This window comes from Heloderma suspectum, chromosome 4 (genome assembly GCF_057233095.1).
Source record: "Heloderma suspectum isolate Gila_16-S chromosome 4, 16-S_ref, whole genome shotgun sequence".
Classification (NCBI taxonomy): Eukaryota; Metazoa; Chordata; class Lepidosauria; order Squamata; family Helodermatidae; genus Heloderma; species Heloderma suspectum.
In genome coordinates, this window is record NC_139461.1 from 285,014,372 (window position 1) to 285,028,098 (window position 13,727).

General features: G+C 44.6%; 1 protein-coding gene across 2 annotated transcripts in view; it reads right to left on the reverse strand.

The window, feature by feature from the left end:
* Window positions 1-13,727, reverse strand: part of PREX1 (phosphatidylinositol-3,4,5-trisphosphate dependent Rac exchange factor 1) — a 335,075-nt gene that overhangs the window by 192,525 nt on the left and 128,823 nt on the right. For both annotated transcript variants that reach the window (XM_084854076.1, XM_084854075.1), the window contains exons 2-3: window positions 13,202-13,273; window positions 3,248-3,370 (exon numbers count right to left, since the gene is read on the reverse strand). In XM_084854076.1, the coding sequence (XP_084710202.1) occupies window positions 3,248-3,370; window positions 13,202-13,273 (195 nt within the window). The remainder of the gene's footprint in view (window positions 1-3,247; window positions 3,371-13,201; window positions 13,274-13,727) is intronic.

Below are 13,727 nucleotides of genomic sequence, written 5' to 3' on the forward strand. Positions count from 1 at the left end.
ATCAGACTAAAGTTCCACTCACTAGCTGTCAGGAGCGCCCTTGCTGCCTTCTGAAATCCTCAGGTAGCCAGAATCAACACGCAGACACTAGGGCTGTTTTCCAAGGCTTATTTCCATTCAATCTAATGATGCTTACAGATGCTAATTGCCTGAGCCGAAGAGGGAAACTTAAGAGAGCTGCCTACCAGGGGTTCTAGCCTTAGGGAATCAATTGGTCTCCATTTGGAGGGGAAGGGCCAGAAACCTCTGAACTTAAGAGCTAGGAGGAGAGAGTCCACCCCTTTCCCGTGGGGTGTCGGGGTGCAGCTGTTGCAGTCGCACCAAGTGGGCTGAGCTCCTCCTCTCGGCGCCCGCCATCTCCTGCTTGTTCCTGCGCCGGCGCCTTGCATTCAGAAACTCCAGTTGTCCCTCCCTCTCCTGGCCAGGGTCACTTTCACTCTCAAGAATGTGAGCAGGGAGGGGCTCTCCCTCCAGCTGCACCTCTGAATAGCGCGCGGATTCCTCTCCCACGGTTTCTAGCTCTTCCTCAGAATCAGAACTGCTTTGGGGCTCTCTGGGCTCCGATCCAACCCTGACATCAGCATATTCAAGCCCCAGAATCTCCAATGTTTGCTCCATGTAAAATATGTAGGTACATACAAGAACAGGAGGCTACCAAGCCAGCTTCTTTTATATCTTAGCCGTTAGCATCACTGAGCTCTTTCTAGCTGAGAAGCGCTTACACTGGGGCAATTGGACCCAACGTCGATTTGTCAATTGCAGCTCTATGACTTTGGCCACATTTTTAGAGGTTATATTTAGACCATGACATCTCCTGGCAAAACTCAGTTCAATATACTCAATAATTATACACACGCCAGAGGACTTCTGTCAAGACTTACTCAGCTGCCCTTCATACATAAGACCCACAAGTATGAAAGCAATGCTTTTAAATTACCTAGTGCCTGAAGTGTTTAATTTCCTCTCTGGGTGACATTGAGGTTTCTTTGCTGGATGAGGAAATGATCAGTTACATAATTACAGACACTACCCCTGGAAAATTGAGCCTGCACTTATCAAGTGTACTATGGTCACCAACTGCAACTATCTAAAAACAGAATCTTTCTTACTCAGCAGATTCTCTCCCTATGTTCCCCTGTAGCTTAGGGACACTTCATATGTTACCACATTGCTAAACATCCTGGGGGAATGACTGCATTACACATGAGCAGATGGCCATGAGGGATGATCCCACCTTCATACAAAAAGCTGCATGTGCAATGCAACAGGAGCATGTGCTTGGCCATCTTTGCCTAAGGCACTAAACGACATCAGCAGTGCATGTGGCCCTGACTCCTGAAATCAAGGCAGAGCCGCTCCCCTTTGATGTCTCTGTGGAGGGCTAGGTGGGGAGTTCATTCAGCCCCTCACGCAATTCTGGTTGCACACCCCTGGCCTAGAGCCTGAACACTGCATATATATTCAGAAATGTACACATCACACAGGGCAATTGAGCATCTGCAGTATGTTAACTCCTACCTGGAAGTGCATTCCATATCAACCTTTGATGTCAGGGGATCCAAATGGAATTTATGAGAGTTGCCCACCGTTTGAAGAGGGAGGCGGTCTCGCTAGCCTAACTTAAGGGGGGGAAGTCCCTCCTTTTTCGTGAGGCCTCTAAGCGCAGCTTTTCACACACGGCCAATTGGGTAGACCGTCTAAGTTCCGCCCCTGCCTTCTCTCCCTTTGCTCTGTGCCTGCGCCTGGCATCTATTAGGTCAACCTCCTGTTTGTTGCCTCTCGGGGGCGGGGTGAGGACGGACCCTCAAGCTCAGCCATCTGTACGTTTGTAACCTGAGAAGCATGCCTACTCATATCTGGACTAGCCTGGGAAAACAACTCCCCCATGTCTGATGGTTCTCCTTCAGAATCTGAACTGCTATCCCACTCCCTGTGCTCAGAAACACCCCTGACACAACTGATGAAGTAGACTGTAATTCACAAAAGCTTATGCCATTATAAATTTGTTCATTTTTCAGGTACCACAAGACTTTTTGTTGTTTTTGCTGTATCAAATGTGGCTACCCCCTGGAAATTGCAATTTCACTGTTATTGAAAGGTCTGTGCCTCTGTCGTTGTTTAGAGTGAGCATTCAGTAGGAAACCGTGAATAATGCGAAGTAGGGTTGCACTTTTTTTTTCCCCTCCGGCAGGACTCCTGTACCTTTAACACCCAGAATTGTACCAAGGAAGACAGCAAGAGCAAGACTTGGAATTGCCACACCAGGGGGAGTGAACAACAATACCAAGTGAGCCTGAGATTATTTGAAAACACCTATGGAATTAGGTTTTATCTCCTAGAGCAGGGGTGGGGCAAGTGTGGCCCTGGCCCTCCAGATACTGGACAGCAACCCCAATCACCCCCAGCTAAACTGGCCAATGATGACAGATGGTGAGAGCTGCAGCCCAAGAACATCTGGAGAACCACATGTTCCCCATCCCTGATGTAGAGCCAGTGAGATCTCATGTTCAACTAAGTGTGAGATTTCCCTGTTCAGTCATTTACTTTGCCCCTTAGTGAGCAGAAAAGGGGGAGAGGGGAAGTACATGAAGGAGCCAAAAGCTTCCTCCCAACCTCTCCCCAGGTACAATGCCCAGGAAGGGAAGTATCATTTGAATAAAGCCAATAGCCGTATTCACACAGCATATGCATAGATATGAACCTGGGGGACAGGGGAAGAGCTGGATTATTCAACCATGGCTGTCACGTGTTAATGCTATGATCAGAAGAGATCCTGCACATGCAGCTTTCTTCAGTCCTTCACATGGGGCCAGGGTAACAATCCCCCACCCGTCTCCATGCATTCATATCCACAAATATATCTGATGAATAGAGCTACTTTTCATTTCTTCAACCTGCTCTGCACTTAAAGCTTCCCCCACCCCCAAATTCTAACATTCAGGTGCCTCATGAAACCATTTTTCACAAAGGAAAACAAAAACAAAAGCTCAAGGAACACAGAAAGAAATGTTCTTACAAGGGAAAAGTGAAAAACTCCTGGAACATTCATGCTTAGCAATGCCTGGTATGGTTTACAATATTTCAGAGCCACAATCACTTTTTTCCATCCCACACTTAACTTCCATGCAGGTATACAAACACAACCCTTGGGAGGGTTACGGCCGCTGAAGGGGCAAGGGTGGAAGAAGCACGTTACCAAAAAAAAAAATCATTTTTCCAAGAATGCATTTTGATTTATCATACTCACAAATTTTAAGAAAACATCTCCTAGTTCATGATGAGACTGAGGTTCTGGTTGTAAACAATATTCCAGGGCTGCCAGGAAGTCCTTGTGAACATCAAGTATGTCTTCTATGTTGGAAAATAAAATCTGTAACATAAAGAAATCTTCAGTAATAACTGCTAATTAAAGCCATTCAGGCCCTTAAAATATTATTTTGATGCATCAATCCTTCTGAAACAATCCATATTGAATTTCATTCTGCAATCTTTTATTTCATAATAATACATACACGCAGAATTGAGGCATCATACCAATCACAGTTAAGGAACCTATTTAACTATGGTTTGGCACAATATCTGAATTCACAGACTATGGTTGGTGATTGGCCAGCAAGCCAGAATCAGAAAGCATGGTTTGAAAACTGAGATTAGTGTTATCTAATGTTCACTGCGATATCTCTATTGACAAACCATAGTTATGGCTTTCGCACATCTCTGAACTGTCGTTTTGTCTGTACATTTGGATGGTCATACCACAATTTGCATTCTAAACTATGTTTCATGCAAACCAGGGGCTGTTGCTGGGTCTGGGCCAAGCAAATCCTATTTATTTGAGATTATTTCAACGAGAAAGTAATTGGCTGGCTTTGCCTCCTGTGAAATTTAAATATATAAATTAGCATATGCAGCTTCTATACAAATGTGTGTCCTATGGGCCTAGCCTCTGGGTCATTTGAATGCCTAGCAATGCCCATAGTGCAAACCATGTAGTGTTTGAACTGAACTAAGGCTTACTACACATGGGAGGAGAAACTGAAGAACTGCCCCACTGATCTCCAACTTTAGAAAAATCACCACTTAGCACCTTTAGAATTGAAGATGTTAGAAACAGAACAGGTGGAAAAGAGAGAAAGCAAAACCAATGAGAAGAGGAACCATACACACAAAAAGGAGAAGGAGAAAAGCAAGGGAAGAAGAAGAAAGATGACTGACAATGAAATGGATGTGGGGGAGAGTGAAAGAAAAATAGCTCACTTGAAGGCCTATCGTCACTGCTTAACTATAATTATTTTGTTCCCCGTTTGCTTTCAGACACAATTCAAAGTACTGTCCTTGACCTTAAAGCTCTGAACAGTTTGTAACCAGAGTACTGAAGGACTTCCTGTTCCTATATGAACCTGCTCGAAAGCATGGATTATCAACGGAAGCTCTTCTCTACATGTCATTGCAGATCATGATCTGTTTTTGTTTTGTTTTGTTTTTACCTGCTGCCATGATTTATTCTGAATGGTTCACATTTTTATGAATTCCTCTTAAGCTGAGTGCTGTTTACATCAAAAAAGCAACATACAAATCATTTAAGTAAAAACATAATAAATTAGCAACAAGGTTGGCGGGCGTAGGGATGTCAGTGCATTCGGCCCGCCGAAATCCGTGGCGGAACAAAGCCCCCCACCCTGCAAAATGGGCCCGGAATGGGGCACCTACCTGCTGCCGTCCACGCTGCATTGTGAATGGCAGCCGCATCTGCAGCCACCATTCGCTTCTTCCATATAGCCGTGATAGGCTACGTAAATACTTACGTAGCCTATCATGGCTAACGCAGGGACGCCATTTGCGTCCCTGCGGAAGCCATGATAGGCTACGTAAGTATTTACGTAGCCTACCATGGCAAAGCTAAGGGAACACAAATGGCGGCGGCTATGGCAGCCGCCATTTGCGTTCCTTTTTTTTTGCCGTGTGATAGGCTACATAAATATTTACGTAGCCTATTACGACAAAAGAGAGCCTATTACGACAAAAGAAAAATGTGCGACAGCAAATGCAAATGGTGGCCGCTACAGCGGCCGCCATTTGTGTTCCCCACCGTTTTTTTTTGCCGTAATAGGCTACGTAAATATTTATGTAGCCTATCACGACAAAAAATAAAAGGGAACGCAAATGGCGGCCACTGTAGCTGCCGCCATTTGCGTTCGGTGTTTTTTTTTGGCCGTGATAGGCTACATAAATATTTACGTAGCCTATCACGGCAAAATACGGCCATTTGCGTCCCTGCAGGCTACACAGCGGCCGGATGTCCGGTGACTCTGCGGAATCTCCGCCGAGCGGAGCCAGCCGGAGAGAATTTTGGGGGGAGGAACGGAACGCCTCCCCCCACCGCAAATGTCACCCTTCGAAAAGGTAAGTGACTCTTGTTATGCTAGGCGGGCATAAGGCAGAGGGCTTTCTCAGCAGTGGCCCCATGTTTGTGGAATGCACTGCCCATTAGAGTGTACCAGGCTCCATCATTTCAGACTTTTAGAAAAACCTTAATGACTCATCTGTTTTCTGTGGCTATTTTGTAAGTGAGGTTCTCTTGAGCTGCTGCTGGTCTTAGCTGTAATTATTTACTGGATTTTAGTATTTTTCTGTGCTGTTTTTTTCTTATTATTATTATCACTGGTTCTTATTAATATTTTGAAGTTTGATTATTTTATTCTAAAAGTTGCCTTGAGAGCGTTTTTACCCTTGGGTGGGCTATATTTTAAATAAATACTGTAATTAAATACATTTGGCAATCAGGGGCCATTCCACACCCTTTTATGGTCTCATTTCAGATATCTTGCCAAACCAAATCCTGCTTTTGAGCCTCCAAATGTAAGAGAGTCAAACCATGGCTTAGAACTTATCTGCTTTTGTTATCTATACTCCCATCACTCAACTTTGTAAATTCATAAATGCACTCCTGTCTCCATGGTACAGCAGTCTCTAGAGTAAACTATGGTTTGCCAATTCAGACATCCCAACAGACCAGTTAGCATAGATCAAAGTTTACAAATCCACTTCAACCCATGGTCTGATTCTGGTTTGCCAGAAAATCACATACCAAGTCAATTCAGGCATCACACTAAACCAGGGTTGGGCAACTAGTGGCCCTCCAGATGCTTTGGCCTACAACTCCTACTATCCCTCACCATTGGCTATGCTAACTAGGACTGACGGGAGTTGTAGACCCAAAAAATCTGGAGAGCTACAAAGTGCAGTGAAACATAGTTAAACAGCTTCCTTCGTCATGGTTTGGCATGATGCCTGATTTGAGCTACTGTCTATTCTAGTGCTATTGCTTGTAATAACTCAGCATGTGCTGGGCCATGGAGCAGAGGTCAGCTGTGTTAATGGGTTCTCATGGGCTTTAATCATCTGTCTGGCATGCATTGCCCTCTATCTTGTCATCTGCCGCTTGCTTCCTGTTGAAGGTGTTCTTCAATCCAGCCAGCTGTCAAAGCCAGGGATGGCCGTTTGTCTACCAGTGTGGTTTGAATAAGGGGTTAAAGCCTGTTCTTGTTGCCTGGGCAAACCTAATTAGTCTTCATTTAAATCATTCATATTGCACCTGCTACACAGAAGATTGCAAGGATTCACAACAGCCTCCCCCAATCTAGCACCCCTCCCCCAGATAAGTTAGAATACAACTCCCATCACACTGGTTTGCCTTGGACAAGCTGGTTGGGAGTGATGGGAGTTGTAATCCAACACCTCTGGAGGGCACCAGGGTGCAAAAGACAGTCTTACACTATGGAATGTTTGTGTGTTTCATTTTCAAATTCTCAAAGGCAGAAGTCTGAGGAATAAATGCACGGCTGTCTAGTTTAACAGGTAGGTTCTATCTCGCAAGAGGCCACGAGAGGTGGGGCTACCCTTGAAGACCATCCAGAAGCTTCTGGTGCTATCATGATCACCCCAATACTGAAAGATCTGTACTGGCTGCCAGTTGCTTTTAACCTTTAAAGCCCTAAACGGCTTAGGAGGTCTCTCAGATAGCCAGTCCCTACCTTGCTATGAACCTGCTCAATTACTAGAAACAGCAGGACAGGCCCTTCTGAAGACACCTGGGGTTACAGAGGCCTGCTTAGAAAGTGCTTTGCTCCCAAACTCTGGAATGCACTCCTGCTGGAACTACAACTGGTCCTCACTCTCTTTCTGTGTGTGTGTGCGCGCGTGTGCATGTTCAGGAAGATGTGGCTTTTTTAATGTGGCTTTTAAAATTGTTGTTATGCTTTTTAAGATTGTTCTTAAGGTTTTACTATGTCTTGATTTGTTTGTGACTGGGGGGGAGGGGTTGTAGGCCATCACAATTGGTTTGTCCAGGAAGGTAGTACAGAAATATTTTCAATGAACAATTAAGATACATTGGCCTTTATGGGAAGCAGAAAAAATTCCAGCATTTGGGCTGGCTTGGCCTGAGATGTTCCTGCACCATCTAACCTAATCAGCACTATCTGATTAGCACATAAGAAAAGCCCTGCTGGATCAAACCAAGGGTCAATCTAGTCTTGCATTCTGTGTCCAGCAGTGAGCAATCATCTGCTTCTGCGATGGTCACAAGTAGGGATGGTGCGGACACCCGACTGGGTCCAGGAGTCCATCAGGCTTCCCTCCCCCACCCATGCCCCTGGACCACACGTGCCAAGCCTCTGGCCTCGTTCGCCCCCACTCACACCTTCCCAGACATTCCCTGCACGCACCCGGACTTGTACCTTAAATGTGGCCTGGTAGCGAATAGGTAGCAGGTGCTGTACCCTCAGCAAAAGAGTTGCACGCTGAAAAGGGGCAGCTCCTGACAACAGCTGAGCTGCTGCATTCTGCACTAGCTCCAGTTTTTGGACCAGTCTTAAGGGCAGCCCCACATACAGCGCATTGCAGTAATCCAGTCTCGAGGTTACTAATGCCTGTACCACCATGGTCAAGCTATCCCTGTCCAGGAGAGGCCATAGCTGGCAAAACAGCCGAAGCTGGTAAAAGGCACTCTGAGCCACTGTGGCCACTTGGGCCTCCAGCAACAATGATGGATCTACAAGTACCCCCAGACTACAAACCTGATCTTTCAGAGGGAGTGTAACCCCATCCAGAACAGGCAATACGCCTATCTCCTGGATTCGGGAATCACTCACTCAGAGAGCTTCCATCTTGTCAGGATTCAGCTTCAGTTTATTGGCCTTCATCCAGCCCACTACTGAGTCTAGACACTGATCCGGGACTTGCACAGCCTCTCCTGATTCAGATGCCACAGGGACATAGAGCTGTGTGTCATCAGCATACTCAGGGCATTTAGCTTCAATGAAAATGAAAAGGGCAACTAAAATGATGAAGGGGCTGAAGCAACTCCCCTATGAAGGAAGATTATAACAGCTGGGATTGTTTAGCTTGGAAAAAGGGCGAGTAAGGGGAGACATAATAGAGGTGTACAAAATTACACATGGTGTGGTGAATGTGACATTTTTACAGAGTTCCCCCCTTACAGAGACATTTTTCTCCCTCTCTCATAATACTAGAACCCAGGGTCATCCCATGAAGCTGATTGGTGGGAGATTCAGGACAGATAAAAGGAAGGACTTCTTCACACAGTGCATGGTTAAACTATGGAATGCACTTCCACAAGATGTAGTGATGGCCACCAATTTGGATGGCTTAAAAGAGGGTTAGGCAAATTCCTGGAGGAGAAGACTAACAATGGCTACTAGGTTTGAGGGCTACATGCTACCTCCAATATCTACCTCCAGAGGCAGTATATCTATGTATACCATTTTCTGGGGAACATGGGTGGGATGGTGCCATTGCACTCATGTCCTGCTTGTGGCTTTCCCGTGGGCAGCTGGTTGGCCACTGTGTGAACAGAATGCTGGACTAGATGGAACCTTGATCTGATTTAGCGTGGCTCTTCTTCTGTTCTTCTGATTTGAGATCAACCACTTTCCAAGCTCCATTAGTTTGCTCCGACCAAAACATGAGGTTGAGGGGGAGGGGTCCTTTTCCCAGTTTTTTAACTGGCAGGTCTTATTTTTAAAAATTTGCCATCCCATTAAAACCAATGGGAGGAAAATTAACAATGCCAGCATCAGATGGTTGCCATAGTTCAGGGGCCTGATCAGGGGGCTCTCAGGAGAGCACAGATACAGTCTGTTTCAGCCTCTACCTTCAGGTAGGAACATAATCAGCAATACTCCTATGCCCATGGAACTTTACACAAGAAGGCCCCCTGGACCCCTTCTGCCCCATCCTATCCCCCTCAGCTGGCCTTCAGTGGGGTCGCTCTGTAATTTGTGTTATCAGTTGGCATAAGTATCAATTTTGTTGATGATTAAAATATCTTATTTATCATGCTTTTAAAATACTTTTTAAATGTAGTTAGTAAAATACTGTCAATACAAAAATACTGCGTGTATTTTTGACCAAACTGTATCTAATTGTATCAGTTGACCAAATCATTTGTAACTAATCAAAATGCCCAGCCCTAATCCTGAAGATGTATATCTGGAACCTTTGAGGATTTAGGGGGTTTAGTGACAGCTAAATGTTCCCTTTTCCTGGAAATCAGGCTTCAGGTGAATTCAGTTGGTTATTTTATTACTCATTAGCTTAGTCATCAAGAGCACAGGGTTACTTTGCCTATTATCTTTTTAACTCTTACAAGGAATCATTTCCACATGAGACAGAGAGAGAGAGAGAGAGAGAGAGAACAAACAAGAACAAGAACACCCACATGACATATCAAAATCCACCTTCACAATGACTATTTTGAAGGAAGTTAATTTTAAAATTAATTTTTAAATTTAATATATAAAACCAATGCTGTGATCTAAAATGGAAGCCTGCACGGGGGAGGCCCTTCTCTTGGTACCGCTGCCATTAGAGACACATTTGGTTGAGATGCGAGAGAGGGTCAAAAAAAATTTGGCGGAAGGGCAGGATAGAAATTGAACGGAGGGAGGGAGGGAGGGAGGGAGGGAGGGAGGGAGGGAAGGAAGGAAGGAAGGAAGAAAGAAAGAAAGAAAGAAAGAAAGAAAGAAAGAAAGAAAGAAAGAAAGAAAGATTTGGCAAGTATAGTTATTCTCCCATTGCAGGACTACTGGGTCAAGAGAAAGTGCACTTGCCAAACCCTTTACAACTTGGGGTGCAATCCTATACATGTTTACACCGAAAAATGTCTTTTTTGTGTCTAAACATGCATAGGATTGTGCCCTTAAGCACTGAGCAAGGGAGTGGGGATAGGGCCTTGTGAAGAAACTGAGGTAAAAATTTAACTGTTACGCTTTGTTTCAATGAATAAAGGACTGAATGGGTTAACAGAGGAAGAAAAATGTATACCTTGAAGAGAATTACACTGTAAATAAGTTGTGCTGGTAAAATGGTAGTTACTGTTACCACTTATAGAGAAATGAAGCCAGGTTTCTGTCTTTATATATGGGAAGGGAGGATCGAAATTGGTACCATCCGATTGGGGAATAACTGAACATTCTAAAGATGCCCATTAGTCATGAGTTTGAACAGAGGTGGGCTGATGGAAAGTTGGCCACACCCAAAGCTCATTGGCTGGAGGGTTCTGACTGGAGTGAATATAAGGAGCTGTGGAGAAGCATCTGGGGGAGTCTATCTGGAAGGTCTGTTGGGAGAGTCTGATAGGAGAATTTGCCTGGGGAGTTTTCCCTGAGGAAGAGTTGAGAGGAGGTGTCTTTGTGAGAAACTGAGAAGCCTGAGGAAGACATCAGCCAGGAAGAGGAGCAGCCGCAGGACTGGGAAGCTGAGATGACAGCACGTGAGGCAGAAGCTGAAAAAGGTCTGCAAGTGAGGAGAGGAAGACCCCTGGAGCAGCTTTCAGAGGAAAGAGCTGAAGTCTGAGTGTCTGCTGGTGGCAGTGGTCTGAAGACACAGCAGCTGCTGGACCAAACTGAAGACTTCAGGAGAAGCCTGGTGAACTGCCTTAAAGGTTCCAGGAGGAAGTCAAACTCTACCAGAGAGACGACTGCCTTTCAAGCCCTCATTGCTAGGCCTTGAGTTACCGGGTGGAGCTTGACAGGGGAATTGGCTTAAGTTTGGTTAGGAGTAGGAATTGGGGCTTCTAACACCTGATCGTTGGTAAAAAATAATAATAATAACCATACTGAAACCCTGTTTTAAAGTAGTAACAGCAAATTTAAACAATAAGGTTTCTTTTTTCTTTATTTTTAATAAAATTCCATATATCTTTGTTTACTTTCCTGGCACCTCTTATCTGTTTTGTCTCACACCTAATGCCTAGCTACCTTAGATAAATAAAGGCATGTAGTATAATGGTGGCAGTGGGAGTGACGGGAGGGATTGCTAAGTGGTATGGGGTGATCCTCCACATTTGGTGTGAGAAGTGGGATTACCCTAGAGTAGAGGGTCCCACCCTACCACCACATTCTCCACAGGCCTTAACAGGTCTTGTCAGGAATCTGAGGTTAGCTAAAATCTTGCTTCAACAACCTCATGGCAACTCAGACCTTTATTTCTAGAAGGGCTCCTTCAATCCTCTTCAGCAAAGAGATAAGCTAGAAATATCATTATGCATCCACAGAAAATCACAAAGGAGCTGCCGGCATAAACACATTTAATCAGCTGAGAGCAGAAAATGAATTTGGATGTGGTATTCGATTGTGTGACAGATATATTTAGCGCCTTTCAAGGTGATAAATTAATTGGAATAAGCACAATAGTAATATTACTCATCAGCATCTTTTTATTTGCTTTATCTGCAGGCCAGGAAAAGCTTCACCAGCTGATTTTCTGCTTGTTGTTCAGCTGGTACAGACAGTTCAAAGAGCCCTGTGGGGAAAATGCTGACAACCCTATCCGGACCTGACCCTTGAGGAAGAATCACAAATGACATGCATGATTCCTCTCTCCAGGAGATGTTGGCAGGTAGTATGAATGGTAGTATGAACATCACTGATTGGAAGCCAATGGAAACATAACAATAGCAATATCAGGAGTTGCAACCAGAACAACTCACGTGCCTTTAAATCCACCACAGAATTAGATGTTGCGTCGGTTGCAGTTCTCCCACCCATTTTCTCCCATTTCATTCTTCTACTCTCCTCCACCTACTGTAGTGAAAAGGACTCCAGGTATGCCTCAAAGCAGGTGCTAGAGGCATACCCTAGATGACAAGACTGGGGGTAAATGGGCAAAACAAGCTTGGAAATATGAGTTTCATATACTTGTAATGCTCGCCTCAAATAGGAGGTGAACATTATGAACCCTGATATTCTTCTCTGGCTCAGATTTTAATCCAAGCCAGAGAAAAATTCAACTCTTTCCCCCACCCCACATTCCACCCATCTTGCCCCACGTCCCCACCCACTCACATTCCTTCAAACTACCCCCCTCACACTTCCTATTTTTCCCAGGTCTCCTTGTCTGTAGTGCACTGTGTAGCTGCACACTACGCACTGGAGAGAGACCTCCCTCCCTTCTTTCCTCTTGCTTACTTGTTGGTTCCAGACCTGTAGCTGCAGCTGCGGTGGGTCAGCGGGGAGCAGGCTGAGACGTTCATAGGGTAGGATAAGGATTGGACACAGTTGCATCCTTGATTGGAGGCACAATGGCATCCCAGCCTCCCCCTCCCCTCAGTTTGCATTTTGGAAATTAAGCCAAGCAATTTCCCAACTTTTCTGGAAATAATTTAGCTTAATCCAAGCCTGGGGGAGCTCATTTATCACTAGAAGCAATAAATGCTTTGCCTCTCAATTTATTGGCAGATTTAAAAGTATGGAGAAAGCTACAGCTTGTAACATGGCAACCATAGGTGCAATCCTACTATCCCTTCCATTGGTCCCAGGGGAAAGAATGTTCAAGAGTTGAGGCTGGAACTGTCTTGCATGCTCTGCACAGGACTGCTACATTATTCATCCATTCATTGGCTGGATAGAGGACCTGTGGCTTTCAGCAACTGAGTAACAGGCAGAAATCAAGAGGTAAAGAATTGCCCATTGTATCACCATGCCAGGAAAAGATTCACCTGCTGATTTCTGCCAGTTTCTGCATCTCTTAAAGGTGCAAAATCTCTATGCAATTAAAATAATGTGTCTAGCTTTGTGCCCACTAATAGCCTCCTGACAAAGTTAATGTAAACCTGACTCTATTGGGATTGGTGTTATTGCAATAATTCACAAATACATTAATATTCTGGATAAATTACCTTGACATTTTCTTCTGTTATATATTTCTCTGCTTTATCCACAGCGTTTTGTCTAATTCGGTGCAGAAATGCCTATAGGGGAAACACACACACACACAAAGAGGATTATTATCAAACTGATACTGCTTTAATTTCACTGGGGTTTTCATTATCTTGGGGGTTTTCATTAGCATCCAGTCACTGAAATACAAATCTGGGGCTTTCTGGCACAAAGAGCAGATCACTTTACACACTCAAAACTATCAAAACATACAGCACCTCATTATTGGGACACCTCACAGTTTGAGTAAAAAGCATTTTTTTAAAGTTGCTTGGGTTTTTGCCTGACAAGCATCTTCCTTCAAGAAGGGTTTGTGCCACTTATGTTACTTAGATATCTGGTACCACCAGCACACCAAAGGAAGTCACTGTTTATTTATTCCCTCAGAGGCTTCCCCCTTCCTCCTGTAAAAATGTAACTGTTTTGACTTGATTAGGAAGGCGAGATGCCTGGATCTCATCGCGCAAAGAGATCTGTGTCAAAGGG